Source organism: Chenopodium album, chromosome 5, assembly GCF_948465745.1.
Source record: "Chenopodium album chromosome 5, dcCheAlbu1.1, whole genome shotgun sequence".
In the NCBI taxonomy this organism is placed as follows: Eukaryota; Viridiplantae; Streptophyta; class Magnoliopsida; order Caryophyllales; family Amaranthaceae; genus Chenopodium; species Chenopodium album.
This window is the reverse complement of record NC_137838.1, coordinates 4,978,128-4,991,800: the sequence shown is the minus strand read 5'-3', so window position 1 is coordinate 4,991,800 and position 13,673 is coordinate 4,978,128. Positions and strand designations below refer to the sequence as shown.

Sequence of the window (13,673 nt, the reverse complement as noted above, 5' to 3'; positions counted from 1 at the left end):
ATTATCTATTTATAGTTAGTTGAACCCGAATATGACCTGACTTGGAAATGACCCGACCTGATTGTAACCTGCAAATTATTGACTTGAACATAACCCGACTTAGATCTGAGAATGACCCGACTTCGAAATGACCCAACTTGATTATAACCCGCAAATTATTGACTTGAACCAAAGCTGACATGAACCCGAGAATGACCCGACTTGAAAATGACTCGGCCTTATTATAACCCGCAAATTATTGACTTGAACCGAACCTGACTCAAACCCGAGAATGACCCGACCTGATTCTAACCTGCAAATTATTGACTTGAACCAAACCCGACTCGAACCCGAGAATTACCCTACCGGCCTACCCCGTTTTAACCCGTGAAAACTCGAATTAAACCCGACCTATTGTTTCACCCGACTCGAATGTAACCCGACCCAAACCCGATAAGAAGTATGACCCGACGTGACCCGACTCAAGCATGACCCAACCTAAATCCCATCCGCATAGGTTATTAAATTAATCCGAATTGACCCAACCCGACCTGAGTTGACCCGACCCACTCTTACCCGATCCGAACCCGACCCGTTTACCCGAATTGACAGCTCTACACTAGAAAACCAAAGCCCTGTAAAAGTAATACAGTTTCGTAAACCAGCATAATGAATAACAAGCCCTCAACCAGCAGAATGAATAACAAGCCCTCAACTTGCGCAATTATGCATAGAGCATACGCAGCGTTTGCTTTAATCTTAATCTCCGCGAGTGAAAGCAGCTGGTTTTATAATTGATATATGAAGTAGTAACTATTTTTATACAGAAAATTACAATCTAGGCCACGTATTTCAATATATGAGTCAGTTTTTGAATGTACTATAAATTAATGATGCTGATAATTAAATTATGGTGATCATATATAATACCAAAAAGCATATGTACAATGATAAGAGTGGCATTCCACTCTGATACAAGGAAACATCATCCAGAGTCCTTTACATCTCATAATTCTGTCCAAAGCTACACCGCATCTTGTTGCCAGCATCAATTCATCAGGATGAATCTCCGATTGGCAATTGCTGTTGATTGATATGCTACTTTATAGGCACGTATGTCCTATTTGTAAGTCAGGGTTCAAACTCCATTGGCTTTATCATAAATCAAGGATGCATACTTGGCTATAGAATCCTCAGGTGATTGACGAAGTTGTGCTACCACAGGAAACAGCTCTGAAGAACGAATGCACTGTCTGCAAGGTGAGTGTGCACACATTTTCGCCAGAGCAAAGAGAACGATTTTTAGAGGAGACTCATTCACAGCATCCTTTCTAGGAGGATTCAGGGCTACCGTAGAGCACTCTGAAACCACCTTAAGTAAAGCCTGCAGAATTGTAAGCAGATATGGAAGTGAAAACTATTACTCCGTATTTAAAACAGAAATGCAATTAGTCAAAGCATATGTTACTTGAGAAACCAATCTGTATTAAACAGATATACTTGCAAAATAAAACAAACTTGAATGAGAAGATCTCAGAGTAGCTTTTCATTGACATTTCAAAATCATAAACTAACATGATTATTCTGCCCTCTATATTGGTCTATAAAGAAACATATGCAATTTGATAAAATCTATATATGTTTCATATTGATAATAATGGATTTTTAATTTGAGACTATTTTTATGGCTAATTAGTACAGGAAACTTTTTAAACACAACTAAACCTGTAATTTTCTCTCCAAACTTATTCAATTGAGAAACAGTCGAGTCTGAGACACTAAACAGTGAAAAAAGTCCAAACTTTACTTCCTTGACTCTTTCATTATATCCTCTCAATCAACTTTTTAAATTTCATATTATTCATCCCTATGAAATACCACAACAATAGAACCTGCCAGATTTATATAAAGACAATTGTTAATGCCCACTCCCCAACCAGACCCAGACCAACATTTGCAGATAAAATAACCAAGAACAACCTTAAGCAAGAATGTTATTATTAAAATGTAATGAACCAAACCTGTATAGCACCATTAGACACAATATCTTCGCAGAGTTCATTGGAATTGCGAATAAGATTGCTTAGAGCACCAGCAGCATTAGCTTTTGTCTTATCCTCCTCAGGAGAAAGCAGCAGATTCGTTAGTTGAGGTATGGAACTTCTAAGTTCTTCGTACAACAAATTATTATGGTAAGCTGCATTTCCAATCTGAAACAAAAAAAGTAACATTCATATCACAGGATTCTTACAATACAAAGATGGTAGTCAAAAAGTAAATGTACACTAGTGGCAGCAGCTATGTAAAGCACGATAATAGTTGTTGAAATGGACAAAAACTTACAGCAAAACAGGCAAATTTCCTGGTACGCTTGTCTGGGTCAGCACATCGATCGATGAGTAAACTGATGATACCATGCCTTGCCTAAACATCAAACAATCAGGAAACACACAATAACACATGGAATAAACTATAAATTAAAGAATGCCAGGAAGAAAATCATGCCATCACAAATCATTTAGCTAGGAAGGAAAACCCTATTAGCATAAGGATTGATTGACAAAGATGGAAAAAAGGAAAAAAAAAAAAAAAAAGGGGGGGGGGGGGGGGGGGGGGGGGGGAGTTCCAGTCTAACCTACCAGTGAATCATAAAAGTAAGAGCTATGTCGACACATATTTCCTAAAGCACTGCAAGCCTTTGCACGTAAATCAAAATCTTTAGAAGTGAGGAACTCCTTTAAGCGTGTCAAAATGTTTGCCTTGTCGATGTATTCATAGAAACCCTGCAAAGCATACACAATACAATATTTGAATCCAAACTATGTTATTTCTTTTTTCAACAGATAAGGACAGTCTTAAGCTGTCATCTATACATGCATTTAAGACTTAAGAGGGACGGTGAGAGCTTCAAACAATCATTTTTTAACAAAACAACTACCTAGTTTTTTAAGTTAGGAAAAGAAATTTCTCATCTTTTAGTTTAATGTTCAGATTTGTATTCTATAGCCCAAAAGGCCCCGAAGAGCAATAGTTGTGCTTTGATTGAAGGCATTATGTCACTTATGTATAAGGCAGTCAAGTGTGTTCTAGAAGACATTATTTACTCAGGAAATAATGTTAGGGAGCCTGAGCACAAGGCAAAGCAAGGCTGCCAGGCACATATTCCACATTCAAAAGACACAAATAAAATAGGTATGAATCTTATGACACTATCCAACAGGTTGTGGAGATGGTAAGACAGAAGTTTCATTTAAAAAAAATAAAAATAAAAAATCATATGACAGCAACAGAATCCATGAACTCTTTCAGGTAATAAACACTAAAAAGAAAAAGTACATGACTAGGTCTCAGAAAAGCGCCTCAAGAACCTTTTGATACATGGAATGCAATTTAGTAGAATCACTTCATCTAGGCTCTAGAGCCATTAAGTTGTTAATCCTCTAGCATGTCAAGTTGACAGAGCCTAGTTTCTCAGGTGAACATTTGCACTTTCTAAATTACTAATTCTACACTTATACAACAATCAACAGGCAAGAATTTGATATTTATGAGTAGAAGCTGTAGAGGTGAAACCCAACACCAGAAATTTTGTTCAAATAAACCACAAAAAAGTACAAGAATCTGGTTTTGTAAAAGAGCTAACCTTGTCCATGCGTGCTAGTTCAGAAACTATCATGAGGACATCCAGGATGACCCCTTTAGGACATGAACCATCAAACAATCTTCTTATTCTGGAAGCTTCTAGCATCCCCTTCCCCACAAGATGAATTGCCAATGGTTTATGGCTGGTCATTTTTGCAAGAAATGCCACTGCTCTTTGCATGTCTTTCAACTCCAAACCATCAGCACATCGCAAAATTATGATAGGTATCCCTGTCTGCAACCAGGAAGAGAGAAAAAAATATGAAAAAGCTAAGGGAAAGCATAAAAGCCAAATAAGGAAAGTTGGCAAAGCTTTCAAGGAGTTGCTTTAATATGATACACTTTATACTTTATGCTTATCTCTAGCAATGCTGTGAAAGATGCATAGAATGCAGCTAAACAACATATAACTCATCACCCATGCATATGAAACAGTAAAAGAGTCAAAGAGATACATTCATGTATACTTTTTTTACTAATGCACTCCATGTACTACAATGAGTTCAAGGAGAACAGCAGTAAAACCACATATAACTCATTGCTCATGTACGTGAGCATGATAAGTATTCTTCCTACAAAAAGACAAGACAATCATTTTCATTCTCAGTTAAGACCATGCAGAATAATGGAACGTACACATAGAGATTATAAAAAAAGAACCATATATTTTCTTCTGCGGCAATTCACCAAAGAAGGTAACTAACAAACTAACTTTCAGGAAAAATAATAATAAAAAAAATAAGACACCGCCACACATTTAAGTAAAAGAAAAGGTAAAAGACTATCTAACCTCTAAAAGAATCCTTATGTACTTTTCCATGTTTTCCTTGATAGCTTTCATAATCTCTGAGTCTTTACTGCATACTTTTGCACCAGGTGAGCCTACATTAAGGAGATGCCCACTGCTCATGGAAGCAGTGGTGGATGGCAAACCAGTAGCACTTTGAACAGCAACAAAAGGAAAGGCCAATAAATCTATCACTGCATTAATAATATCCCTCAATCCACTCTTTCCCCCACCAGGTCCCGCCCAAGTTTTAAGGAGCTTCAGATGAGCATCAGAAACCAAGTCACGAATGCATTCAACATTTTCATTCTGCAGTAATATCTGTCGAAAAGTTGCAGAGCTACCTGGAAGGCAATGACTTAGGCATGAAATAGCCCACAGAACTCCAAAAGGAGATAGCCCAACTCGATCACAATCTGCTGCATGAGAATCAACAACAGGATTGTTGCCCAAAAAATCTATAAGAAGTTGTGGGAGTCCACTAGCACAAAATTGTTGGACAGCTAAAGGTCCTCCCAATTGTAATCTACAATCAAGCAAGCCAACATATCCATCCCTCAGCCCATGCCAATGAGAAAGCATATATGTGGCATTGCAGTTGCCCTCATGCTCAACTCTATAATTCATTTTGAGAAGGTCACAAAGAGTAGCAGTTCGAGGGATATATGGCATTGCAATATCAAATAATGAAGAGTCAGTTGAAGTTCCAATCCCAAGAGATAAAATAGATGCATAGGCTAGCATGGCTGATGCACAATGAGGGTGAAACGAAGATGGAACCCCATCATCACAAGAAAAAAGTTGAGCAATTGATGAAAGCCTTGCCTGCTGTTTCTTTGAAGAAGAAGTCAGAATAGATGCTGAGTGTTTTTTCCCATGAGACTTAAAAGATTGAGCTATCGTAGAAAGCAGCAAACATGAATGTAAAGCAAGTCCATGAGGATTAGCTAATTTGCACTTCGAGCCATTAGCTTCACTAATTTGTGAATTTTTGTTCAAGGATGATCCACAAAGAGATATTATGGAGAATATCTCAGAAACAAGCGTGTGATCCCCTCCACCACTTACCTCAGTTGTGCCAGGCAAAGAACTGGGAAGACCACAAAGCACACTCGGAATTAATCCACTGCGCATAGAACACCTCAGTAGAAGCTGGAAAATAAATAGGAAACTTTGTTATCAGCACTAAACTCCCAGTTCACCTAAAGGATGAAAGAAGAATGAGGCAAAGGCTAAGATCAAACCTGGATACCAGCAAAGAGCACGCCTTCATTACGCTGACGAAGGCAGTATAATATAGCACAGTGAACTGGTTTGGAATCTAGAAATGCTCTCGTAATAGCATCAATAACCTTCTCGCAGTCAGTTCCAACATCCGGAGACCTGTCATTCTCTCCGATATCAAGTCGGACTAATGAATGGCTGCGCAAAGAAGTGAGTGGAAATGTCCCGGATTTGTCTTTGAGGGACAAACTCTCCAATGCATTAATTAAAAACCAAAGAGCTCTGCACCCTTCTGCAGCAACACGTGACAAATTAGCAGAACCTGAAATCATACTTGTTCCTGAAGCTGCTAAGCACACACAAAGGTGATCAACCAAACCACTTGTTTTGGCATGATCAAGAATTTGCTTCAATATATCAATAGCTTTAGAAGGTCCAGAAGGAGAGATTGTTTTGATAGCCGAAGCAACTTGATTTAACATGACTGCAATAGAGGAGGTAGATTCATACAGAACTCTGCCACTTGAATCTTCAAAGCTACTGACAACCTGTCAAGAAAAAATTTTAGATTTGAAAACTCACTCAGTTAGCTGAAGTACTTACATAGAATGAAATGGACTAGCACAAAACAATTTGCTACAGTATTCTAAAGTAATTCCACTTCTTAAATGACCACATATCAAGCATAAAGACACATTCTATTACCTTGCCAACAAACAAGGGCAACATAATTGATCAATAAACTTACCTCATTAGGTTGCAAGAAAATATTCAAATTAAATCTCGAAAAACAAGTTGAATCGTTATAATGAGAACCAAGAAAAAGAGAATATGTAAATTTCTTACTAATTTATAAGCAGTTGATTGAGAATCTAACAACATATAAGACTAGACCTAACAACTATACCGATTAAGCACCGCCAACCTAAGTAATTAACTTTACAGAGAAGCCAAGACAAATCTTTACACATAGAATAGCACTCCCCCCCTCCCCCCCCCCCCCCCCCCCCCCCCAAAAAAAAAAAAAAAAAAAAATCAATTAAAATTTTCCAGTGTCACAATTATAGTGTATTAATGCCTTAATGGCATTGAAGTCACTATTACTATTATGTATCCCATATTGTGGTCTTGGGATAAATCAAATAAGTAGATGCTTCAGTATCTAATGCAATTTACTACTTCCTCCGTTTTTTTTTTTTTTTTTTTTTTTTTTTTTTTGGGACACTTTTTGACTTTTGCTTGAATCGTTTGTTATGTGGGATCTTGTTTGAATCGTCTCAATGTATATTTTATAAATATACACTTTTTATAATTTTACAACATGGATAATTAAAGATATTAATCGTTGAAATAGTGTGTTGGCAAGCGAGATAATAGAAAGGTGTCAACTAAAAAAACGGAGGTAGTATGACTGAAGCACAACACCAGAACACCTGTCGGCCTATTTTCTTCGGTATAAAACAAGTCAAAACATAAATACACAAGTGGCTTTGAAATGGAAAACCATCTTTTTTATACATGTTATAATCTCACAAGCATAGAGCTAATCCATCATTAAGCAAAATGTGAACAAATAATCCCATGCATTAATTTTTTAAAACAATTTGTATCAAATGCAATGCTTATAACTGTTATAAGTAAATTATACACAAGTTATTGCGTCAATAAGATGTCTAAAAACAGTAAAAACATGCTGGAAATTTAGAAGACTACCTGTAAAAACAATTCAACAAGCGCAACCCACTGGGTAAAATATGAACTCCCAAAGCTATCCCCACCACCATCAATTAATCTTCTAATAATCAAGAAACTCTGCACAGAAAGAAAGCACTCGTCAATTATGGAATTCTGCACATGAAAATAGAGTGGGGAGAGAGAGTTCTCGTTATCTGATGAGATGCAAAAACATATAATTTTAAAAAATGAGATTTTAAATCAAAGCTATTGGTTTTGTTAGATGTCAAATATGGCAGAAATAAATGACTTCCAAAATTAAAAGAAAATCACTATTCAATTAAGTCTGTGCTTTTGGGCCTGTAATTATTATGTTCTTCCCATGAGTGTTATGGAGAAAGGGCCTAAAAAACAAGCCATCAAACTGAATATGTGCACAATAGCACATAAAAATACATAAAATTCCAGGATACTCATTGGTATTTCCAACAATATCCAGTTACAATGATGCATATGACAAAAACACTAAGCCAATAATTAGACCCAAAATATTTGAGGATTGGTATTTATTTGGTGCATATAGATGCAAATGGTTAAACACTTTTATGGAAAAAACTTTTCAAGACATCTAGAACATTTCATTTCTGAGAAAAGGAGCTGTTAATACTTTTTTGTTGATGTTAGTGTCTAGTTCCAATAAATAAACAACAAACACATACCTTAGCAATCAAATCATAAGCATCAATCTTTTTTTGGCTAAGAAAAGCAGAAGTCAGTCCAAGAAGCTCAAAAATTATTTCATCCCGACTGGTATGTGTGATAGCATCTGCTGCAACTAAGTTTGAAAGTATTCTCAATGACTGATTCAAATTCAAAATGTCTTCCTTCCTGCCAAAGTTAGAAAACAGAATACATTGTTATATAGTATAAGGCCATATCCTGCAAAAAAACATTTTTTTAGCAGATCTAGACATCTATCTCTAGTGGCATTCCCACTAAGGCATGTTGTTATTCTAATGTTCAAGATGTTGAAGGCTTGAAGCTACTCATAAGAATCCTTTTTGTTTGATAAAAAGTAAGAAATAAATAAATTTTTTGTTATTACTATTAATAGAAATCTTGTATAATTGCAACTAATGCTATTGACGTAATCAGATGTGAAACATAAAACAAAATGAAAAATGTTGAAAAAAAAAAAAAACAGATAACTACTATTCATATAAACCTTGTTTAAAGATTATAGAATAAACTCGACCAAATTTTGGTCCAACAAACATATACCATCAAATTGAAGCTATGACTATAGCAAAGAGGTCAAACATTCCTTTACCTGATAGAGTTCCCCATTCCTTTAGAAAAACTTTTAACTGGTTCCAGAATGAGTGCCAGGGCCTCCTTTTTCTGGCCTATCACTTTTGCACCTTTGACAGTGCGAGAATTGTTTTCCAGTCTATCTAGTGTTTGACTGCCTATATAAGAGGTTCATATACTAAATAAGTGAACATAATAGATAGCTACAAGCCTACAAGTAATGATAATAGCAGTTACTGTAAAACAGAAATTATTCAAAATAGATACAAACAGTAGCAGCAAGTTAATGCTTGCATTATACATGTTCAGTGTATGTGTATTAAACATAACAGATTTATTAGTGCATAAATCCTTTAAATAAAGTTGGTAAAGAATGATATTTACAAGAAGACATAGATTTGAATGTTTCAAATTGTCTTCCATAAGATTAGAAGATCTATAAAGATGTGACCCACCATTGATCCAAGTCACATGAACACTGGAACAATGTTTTTCCACCAAAAAAACTCAACCGACTGATTAAATATTATCTTTTCAGTCAAAATTGAATTGTGAGGCAACACGTAATAGATTCAAAAAAACAGACGTAATGTGCTCATATGACCAAAGAGATCCCATTCACATTATATGCAACAGCAGCCAAACAATATTTAAAATGATTTTAGATTCAATTTTGTCAATAGACAACAGAACTCTAGCATAGTATGATAAGGTTATAGTAACCTGTAGGTTCAAGAGATGGCTCCGTCGAAGCCATGTCGGACTCATTTGGTTGGTCATCACGAGGGCCTGATGAATTTTCATTATCAGAAGTGCAAGGAATATTATTTATACCTGTGGCAGTAGCAGTTAATGCAAATCAGAAAACCAGGATTGGCTTACAGACTAACAGTAAGCTAATGGTAGCAGATTGGTGAACATGATGAATGATAAGGCCTTACTTTCAGGAGTGATCGTGTTAGAGCGTACTGGAAGAGGAATATTTGGAGCTTCAACTTTCCGAGAAGCTACACACCCCGTTGACAGTTTTGTAGAAGAATGTAACTCCTGAAGAAAAATTATAAGAAGACCTATATTAATTTGCTAAATTACTTGAAAAATGCTCCACAAGCAAAATAAGACTATCGTACCCTAGTCTCCAAGTCAGCTGAAGAATCTTTAATAAATGGGTGCTCAAGAAGGCCAGGCCAGGAGAGCCTTTGTTGTGGGACCTGATTCCCAAGAATTTTAACAGAAAAAAATAAGCATATGTTCCAGTCTGATTATTCAGAAGACTAAGAAGAAAAGAAAATTGAGGATGTAAATAACCTTATTAAGTAATCCTTTCAAGAAGCTTTTAAATTCTGGACTCATATTTTCCGGATATTTGACTGGGTCCTGCAAATATAAGGAAATAAACTCATCTTTCTGCAGGGCTTTAATTTTATATCCCTGATACTCTGATAGCATCAGCTGTTTATAGATGTACCTTGATTATATGCCGTATAAGCGCATAAACTGAGTTGGTATAAAATGGAGGTTGACCAACAAAAAGTTCATACCTGGTGCACTGGCAAGTTAGCAACTCAAGTTTGATCAACTAATTCCTACACATAATTTTAAGGTAGGCTGTATGCCAATAACATCATTCAGGGGGTTGAGGTGATTTGAATATGCACAAAATTACTGCAAATTAACGTCAAAATACGCACAAAATCACTCCAAGAGACCACAAGTCAGCCGTGTGATTGTATGGCTGTTCACGAACAAGCTCAGGAGCCATGTACAATGGAGTACCTGAAACAGTCAGATGCATAAGGTGAGAAAAAGAATCAACAGTAAAATAATTTGTGGATAAAAGACCAACTTCTATAACTCCTTTTCTTTTTGCTTTCTTTGGACCTGATGGAGAGTTAACAAGGGTTTTGACAATGTAAAAGAAAATCATCTGAAGAGCATAAACAGAAATTAAGTCCACAGAAATACAAGGAAAAAAGTATTTGCATCAACCATAATGAACTTGGAAATTAGATTACTAGCAAAGCAAACAAATCACAAAGCTGACCTTTAATGGAGCGAAGTACAACAGTGTTCATTGACATGGCACGAGCAAATCCAAAATCACAAAGCTGAAGTAAAGATGAAAAAATATAAGATAAAGCGAAGTTCAGAAAGGAAATTGGCAATGCAGTTATTAGTGAACATCAAATGTTACCCAATCGCCTAAACAAAAGCGATCACCCTCAGCAGGGTAAGGGGACTAGATGTCTGAAGCCTTACATCTGTGCTTACAGCTAATAAAATTATAAAATATTTTCAATTGACCTTTAACATGAAACACAATGACAATAAAAGGCACAAGAAATTACTGAGACATTCCAAACAAGTACATTATAATCATATCCGTTAGACTATGTAAATATAAACTATGAAAAGCTCTAAAAATAATGTTTTTTCAACAATTCATAACTATTACTAAAAGAAAATGAGGGTGGAAAAAATGGATAGGCAAAGAGCCAAAAGTAAATATGTTAGACAAAAAGTGAAGTAAAAAGATAGCTCCTGAATACCTAACCTTTACAATGGAGCCTGAACCAATAAGAATATTCTGCGGCTTCATGTCCCTGTGAATAATTCGGTTGGAATGCAAGTAATGCAGTGCTCTCACCTGGATATTTGACCAGCAAAACAATCAAAAACCAATCTATTCACTTCAAGCAGAAATCTATCAAGCCTTACTTGTTTCTTCAGTTGTAGCCTCTAGGGAACAATAGAAGCTGAGAGCCACTTTGAAGACAAAAATAATGAATAAATTACATAATGAAACCATACCAACTGCTTTGCAATTGCTTGAACTTGTTCTTCAGGCAGGCACTTATCATCCTCAAGAACCTCAAAAAGCTCACCCTAGACAAGTAAAAAATGAAATCCATCACACAAAAATATACTAATAAAACACATGTAGTAGAGACCTTTAGCATACTTGTGCAGTATGAAAGAGAACCATTAATATCACTTCACTGCATGCATCAAGGTCCCCAAATTAATTCAGGTCTAGCACTATTCTTACAGAATATTATGGCAATGACATGCACTTGCAAGTTGCCGTTCAGAAGTATGAAAAAGGGAGGAGAAAAAAACCTGAGCAAATTCTGTGACTACACAGAATTCTTGTGCAGTCTCGAAGGAGTCGAGCATTTCTATAATATTCTCATGTTTCAGCTTTCTGAGTATCTGGAATTCACAAGAAAACAAGAGTCAGTTCTAACAATAAACATCAATAAGTGAAGTGAATATCAGAGAGATAAATAGAGCTGTAGGTGATTATTATTAATTTCTCTAGAATGGAACTGAGACAGGTATTGGAGAGCACACAGAGTAGCTGAAGATAAAACAGAAATAACACTTGCAATTTGCATACCTTCACATAATCGAACAACAAGGACAAGAACTGAACAGGGTTATGTCATATGGCACATGAACGATTATGTCACATAATTTCAGCTCTAAAATATCTTAGGATACCTAGTTCTATAAATTGTACAACTCAAGTCTTTGGTACAAAACTGATAAAGCAGCGCTGTGAAATTGTAGGGCAACTTATCCAATCGAAACCTTGGTTAGTACAAGAACCTTCATCAAAATTCAGGTTAAAAGCTAAGAATTTTAGCAACACAAGGGGGGAAAAAAATTGTTCTCGACATTGAAACCATGTAACAAGATTATGATAAGGAAAGAAAGGGTGGTTCTGCCTCTAATATTAAACATAGAGACGACAACATACAATGATCAAACACGTTACTTGCAGCTAGGCGATTTAATAATTACCAACATAGTATAAATGTTTATAAACTCAGAATAATCATTAGTATGGTTTGCTTAGTCTAAGAATGGTGTTACTTCATAATAAACATTCATATGATCACAATACATGTCCATATGATCACATAAAATTGTACAAATATACGAAGTACAATATAACCTTATGACTTTATGAACATGTAATAAAACTTGGGATCATTTCTAAACCAGTGACCGAAACTCGGGATTGTTCTGAGTTAATCATTTCATGGCATAATAATAAAATGATTACTTAGACATAGAATTATACGGAGTAACAGTAATGTATTTTCATCATCTGCATAGCACTTTTACTGTCGTATTTCCATATTTAGATCAACCATATACATATGATATGATGACTCAAAAATACTATAATTAAGAAAATTCAACTGTAATTGAACTTATACTTCGAGATCCAAAGCCCAAATTATACATGTATAATGTATGATAAAATAAATTTAAAAACAAATTGCCATTTTTAGTGCAAATTTTATTTAAAAAAAATAATCATAAATCACCTCAATTTCCTGCCGAAGATTATGAAGATCTTTATCACTCTTCCCATGTTTCATTATAAATTTCATAGCAACAGTCTGCAATTTTCAAACCCAAATCAATAATCAATCTGCCAATTGAAACCCTAAAATCAAAATATCAAACTTAAAGTTCACCCAAAAAACAAAAATTACCTGGCCTGAGTATTTTCTTCTTCCCTTGTAAACTTTCCCAAAAGAACCTTCACCAACAAGCTCAATCACATGATATTTTTCGACGCCCATTTCTTTCAATTGTTGACGCAATTTGATGAATATGCTTGAAATCAATAAGCTTAATGTTGGAATTTAGTTGTAATGCGATCGTAATTGCAGAAATTTTGAGTTAGGGTTTGCGAAATCCTGCGATTTTGGGGGTGATTGAGGGATATCCGTTAACTGTGGAGTAAAGGAGTGAGAATAATGGAGTATTTGAATTTTTGCCGCTCTCTTGATTTTCAATTTTGTCGAGTACTTCTATCAGAATGTCTTCCTTATGTGTTTGAATTTTTGTCTTAGTTACTAGACGTTATCAAAGAAAATTGATCCGAACAATCAATACGGGTAGGATATTTGAGCATTTAAGTCAAGTTCGGGTCGGGTTTTGAATTATATTATGTCGGGCCAATAAAGTCTTGGATAAGTTTGGATTTGGTTCGAGTTTAATATGTAAGGTGTAAAGCCGAAGAGGTGCTCAAAAA

At 35.5% G+C, this 13,673-nt stretch overlaps 1 protein-coding gene across 1 annotated transcript; it reads right to left on the bottom strand.

Annotated features, from left to right (window-relative positions):
* Nucleotides 1-799: 799 nt before the first annotated feature.
* Nucleotides 800-13,409, bottom strand: LOC145630160 (serine/threonine-protein kinase TIO-like). Its single transcript, XM_081682408.1, has 22 exons — nucleotides 13,129-13,409; nucleotides 12,958-13,032; nucleotides 11,738-11,830; nucleotides 11,429-11,503; nucleotides 11,172-11,264; nucleotides 10,662-10,725; nucleotides 10,309-10,393; nucleotides 10,086-10,158; nucleotides 9,926-9,994; nucleotides 9,748-9,828; nucleotides 9,559-9,664; nucleotides 9,341-9,451; nucleotides 8,637-8,775; nucleotides 8,026-8,194; nucleotides 7,346-7,444; nucleotides 5,653-6,180; nucleotides 4,412-5,560; nucleotides 3,623-3,856; nucleotides 2,619-2,762; nucleotides 2,323-2,403; nucleotides 2,001-2,189; nucleotides 800-1,363 (listed from the first exon to the last, which is right to left on the bottom strand). Exons 1-22 carry the CDS (start codon nucleotides 13,216-13,218, stop codon nucleotides 1,118-1,120), a joined length of 3,993 nt encoding a protein of 1,330 aa, XP_081538534.1. The 5' UTR covers nucleotides 13,219-13,409; the 3' UTR covers nucleotides 800-1,117.
* Nucleotides 13,410-13,673: the final 264 nt, after the last annotated feature.

Excerpts from the sequence above, each read along its gene's own strand:
- LOC145630160 (XM_081682408.1), bottom strand. The coding sequence starts at position 13,218 with ATGGGCGTCGAAAAATATCATGTGATTGAGCTTGTTGGTGAAGGTTCT. Across the intron at positions 9,665-9,747 it reads CAGCTGACTTGGAGACTAGG|GAGTTACATTCTTCTACAAA; the intron begins GTACGATAGTCT and ends ATTTTTCTTCAG. Across the intron at positions 9,452-9,558 it reads TAACACGATCACTCCTGAAA|GTATAAATAATATTCCTTGC; the intron begins GTAAGGCCTTAT and ends CTACTGCCACAG.